Genomic DNA, 4,723 nt, shown 5'->3' with positions numbered 1-4,723 from the left:
TCTTCTCGATGTTCTTATTATATGGTCTGCTGTTATTTTCTATATCTTAGTATAGTCAGCGGTCTTCTTAGTATCAAGTACTTTGAGCAATTTTTTGTTTTTAGTAATTTGGCTAGATTAATAAAATATATGAGCACAACAAGAACAACAATAGTTGTATTCTTATGGCGTAGACAGATATTTGTAGAATATATCCAGCAAACACATGTAATTTTTTTAGCTAAATTGGTTTTTTACATAGAATTGATTACTTATTGCACAAAATGGCTACAGTCGTCGCCATTAATCTATGTTGGCGAACTTGCTACATTTTCCACTTCCTAAAAGGTTATCTCCATGCATCATCAGAATCGATTTTGAATGTTTCTCTAATCGACTACATGTAGTTTGTTTTCCATAATTGTTTGTGAGCTTTGAATTAACTAATTCATATAAGATTTACTCATTATCAGTCCATAATTCAAATTGATAACTTACTATTTTCTTCATAGGGTAAAAGGTTCTCTCTTTGGAAAAGAAGCATGAAATATTCTCATATTTTGTGATTTATTACTAACATCTTAGATGTTAGGTATATGTAATAGAATTTTTTTGTAAAAGTGGATCCCTTTGAAGAAGAACAGGGGAAACTCATTAATATAAAATAAATGAATAACTCTGCAAAAAGGAAGTCAAATCTGGTCGTTTAGCTTAAATGGACCAGTTGGGCATGATAATGAAAGTCCGATGAGTTCATGATTAGCCATGCTGAACATTGTAGTGTATACCCATGACTTGTACTCCCAACAATTGTTTGATTCTGAAGAGGAACTTGTCGTTTCTCTAACAAAGAATACTCCTGATTTATGATAAAGAAATCATGGAGTATTTGTTAACACTTATAATTGCAGGGCAAACAACATCTGCAAGTATATGATGTGGATCATCAAGTATTAGGAATTGGTTGAACAAAGAGAAGCAGAAGACATGCTTAGAGTAAGTATTCATGGCTACTTCCCGATGTCCAAAATGCTCTTACGATCTTACAGCTGCTTGTGGTAAACAATTTTGGATGAAGAAACAAATAAAGAAGAATACAATTAACATTACCTTCTGCAAGCAAAATGAATAAATTTTACTTTTACCATTTAAGCGGAATTAGATAAGAGGTGAACTCTATTTCCCTCTATACCTAGGCTTAGAAAGAGACACTTAGGATGTCGGAAAATCCATTTATGGTTTCCTCGAGATGCACTTAATGGCCACAATATTAAAGGAAAATTCATCATTGGCACATTACTCTATGGTTTGCATTAGTTGTGAGATGCAATGACATTTCTTTGTAGAACTAATCACAAAAATTGAAAAGTAATGGTCGGGAGAAGTTAATTTTGTTAATTTTCTTTCTGTTTTCTCCCTCCATAACAAACAGTTGTTTCCAAGAAAAATTCCGGCAAGGAAAAACTATTTTCAAGCGAGTCTTGATGGCCAAATGATTCTAGAATCTTAAAAGTAAGGATACAGAGAAGTTAATTTTGTTAAACACATGAATCATGATACAACCTAGTTATAAATAAAACTCTAATTAATATTGTTACACGTTTTGAAATGACAATTCAAGAAGGGATTGATGAATGATGTTCTACTAATTCCTGTTTACTTTGAATACAGACGAGAGGAAAGCAATATGGATTAACACGATTAACATGAACATTATACGGAAAAAATAATTCTACTGAGAAAGAAACAATATCTTCAATATTGAATTCAAGTAATAAGCTACATTCAGTAGCATTCTGAACATTGGTTAACAATTCAAGAAATCAGTTGAAACATTACTCTTTGCTAATAGGAGGCTCGGGAATAGGAGGCTCTCCCAACCACTTCGCACGATGGCCTGTTCCTTTACAATCAGTGCAGCATACGGAACCCTAAAAAAGCAGAGAATTAGCTCTCTTGGATTGCATTTAATCTAACACAGATAGAAAACTTAATCTATCGCAACACAAGCAATCATATAGGAATTTGGACTACCAATAACTTATTAGAATAACATAGGCTCAGGGCAATTACCTTTCCAGCGCAGATGACACAGCTTGTGTTTCGAGATGGCACTTGACAGAGCATATTGTCACCAAGTATAAAGAAGCCAGTACCACTGCACCACTTGCATTCCACATGGCCATTTGAGTCGCAAGTAGAGCATACAATTGGCCTGGGTTGCTGAATAATCCAGGAAGATTAAAAAATAGACGCAATATCAATATGAAGGGAAGCCCCGTTACAAATACATGAAGCCTTAACATTGCACTCAGATATGTAAACACGGCAGAAGAGAACGATTTGGGTTAATGAGTAGACTATAGACCGGTGAATCTCCACTTATCAATAAACTATCTTTTTTCATTTAAAAAAGAAGATGTTCAAAGCCACATGATAGCTACCTTTTCACATCCAGAAACTGAAACCATATATTCTTCAAGGATATAGCATATCGTAGCATTTCTAAAATATCACCACAATGACATTGATCAATGCTCTTATTCACACTATACTATGCACAAGTAGCCCAACCTTCTGAACATTTATGTTTGACCACAAGGCACTCAACTAGTCAACTTATACATGCACACATGTTTCAACTAGAAACTTTTCCTAGACCATCTAACCTCCAATGATGCATAAATCTGTCTACCGTGGACCTAGCTTGATAAATCAAAGTTAAGGTCATCGACACTTGTAGCAAGCAGGGGCACGCCCTAGCTGGATTTGTGTGTTCAACAAAGTTAAGAACGAAAAGGTACTTAACAAGGAGAGACAGAGAGAGAGAAACCAAAAGGGTTTCTTACATGGTCCATAGATAAAAAAAAGAAAAGAGGTGAGCTATCTCATGCCTTTTAAATATGCCTTATGGAAGCAGGCATCACCCAACAATCCCAGAATGAGGTTGGGCCCTGCACACTACATTGTGGTTGTATTGTTCTTCTGCTTCTCTTATATCTTACTGTTTTTACAAGTGCAATTACATCCGAACCACCTTGGTTCCTGTTAATATGAATAATTTTACTTCTGAAATAAGAAGAATAGTAACAATAACTATAAAGTTATTGTGCCTCCCTCTGAACTCATATAGTTTTTAGCATTCCACATCTTCCAATCATTTTTTTCCTCTTCGATATATAGCTCTGTAGTTCTAGACTTAAAATAAGGTATCTGAAGCATATATTTACATGACCCTTTGGCCTTTGCTCACTTCAGAATCGTAGCCACATATAGGTGACACCTCAGTTCTCTTTTAAAGTATATCATAATGTTAGGTCTTATTGTTCAAGATAAATCTAAAAATAACCTATATCAATCATCACCATCAAAGTAAAACATGCATATGTTCTTAAAAAACGAGAACCATCATGCTAGGATTTATGATACTAGAATAGTAACCTAAGAAGTACCTCATTAACGAGCACATCACTAGGTTAACATGTCTATATAGTACAAATAATTTGGCCAATAACAAGCATAAATAGAAATCTTTTCGTTTCTTAATTCTTCAAAATTGCAGTAAAATATCAATGCTTCATAATCCATTTTCCTTTTCTTTCCATTTCACAACTTTATCCCACCAAGCATAACTACAAGAAACCAGATTTTGAAACAAACTTATAAGAATAACTGGAAGTAAGATGATATAAAGAAGGGCATAAAGTACTATAAAGACAGTATTTAGAGCATTCATGATATTATGATTCTTTCACTGGTCGTTAACTTCTGGTAATCCCCTTCCTTAATCTGCAATTGAAACTGGCTATGGGAAGCTCACGTAGGAGAAAAATAACGGAATAGGGGATTCACATAGCCAATCTCAACTAGTTTAGGATTCAGGGCATAGTTGATTGATTAATTTTTCTTATAACATGGTGTCGGTACAAGCTTGCCGCACCTTAACTAAAGCACCAAGTACTACTACCCCACAGCACAGTAATGCATAACTCTGTCCACAGACATATGCTGAGAAATCACCTAAGCTGTAATCAATTTCAGCTTATCGGCCACACCCTTGTTTACAAAGTTGACTGATCACTTAATTGAAATTGACAATATGAACAGACAAATAAAACACATAAGTAATACAAATAGGTAAAAAATATATATACCTTGGAAATCAACCAGGCTTTTTCCACGCGTTCAACAAAGTTAGATGAGCTATCAACTGCTGATGCTCTTACAACAAAAATTCTGGGAATTTGCTTTAAGCTAGGGTTTCCATGGACGATCAATTGTTTTCCGCTTGGTGTTACAAATCGATTAATAACATTTGATTTTGCAGAAATTATGGGTCTACAAGAACATGTACAAGTACTGCTACTTGCCATTTTTTCCTGTTCAATTTCTTGTACAAAAAGGCATCCTTTTATGTTGTGTGTTCTAATACAAAACAAAGTAAGAGTTTGCGCGTTTTTCGTGTGGCGTAAATAGTGTTTTGATCAAAGTTCCGTTCGGATATTATTGAAAAGATAGTTTAGTCTGACCCGCCTATGGATTGGACCGACGAACCGGGCCATTTGCATCTATATCCGTTTTTTGTGTCACATTTTAACTTGTGTCCGCTTTATAAAAAAAATTGCAAGCGTACCCGCTTTTTTGCATAACTTCAGTATACGGGGCTGAAGTAGCAAAGACAATCACGCAAAACTTCAGCATTCTAGTAGTCGGGGCTGAAGTTCAGCTCTAAAGCTGAAGTTTT

At 34.9% G+C, this 4,723-nt stretch overlaps 1 protein-coding gene across 1 annotated transcript; it reads right to left on the bottom strand.

The window, feature by feature from the left end:
* Positions 1-1,599: 1,599 nt before the first annotated feature.
* LOC107789487 (uncharacterized) lies at positions 1,600-4,457 on the bottom strand. The gene is made up of 3 exons (XM_016611311.2): positions 4,134-4,457; positions 2,053-2,202; positions 1,600-1,910 (listed from the first exon to the last, which is right to left on the bottom strand). Exons 1-3 carry the CDS (start codon positions 4,350-4,352, stop codon positions 1,815-1,817), a joined length of 465 nt encoding a protein of 154 aa, XP_016466797.1. The 5' UTR covers positions 4,353-4,457; the 3' UTR covers positions 1,600-1,814.
* Between the last annotated feature and the right edge of the window lie 266 nt (positions 4,458-4,723).

Source organism: Nicotiana tabacum, chromosome 5 (assembly GCF_000715075.1).
Source record: "Nicotiana tabacum cultivar K326 chromosome 5, ASM71507v2, whole genome shotgun sequence".
Classification (NCBI taxonomy): domain Eukaryota; kingdom Viridiplantae; phylum Streptophyta; class Magnoliopsida; order Solanales; family Solanaceae; genus Nicotiana; species Nicotiana tabacum.
Note: the sequence above shows the minus strand (reverse complement) of the source record. Positions and strands in the feature narration are given on the sequence as shown.

Excerpts from the sequence above, each read along its gene's own strand:
- LOC107789487 (XM_016611311.2), bottom strand. The coding sequence starts at position 4,352 with ATGGCAAGTAGCAGTACTTGTACATGTTCTTGTAGACCCATAATTTCT. Across the intron at positions 2,203-4,133 it reads AAGCCTGGTTGATTTCCAAG|CAACCCAGGCCAATTGTATG; the intron begins GTATATATATTT and ends TGGATTATTCAG. Across the intron at positions 1,911-2,052 it reads GTGTCATCTGCGCTGGAAAG|GGTTCCGTATGCTGCACTGA; the intron begins GTAATTGCCCTG and ends CTGCTTTTTTAG.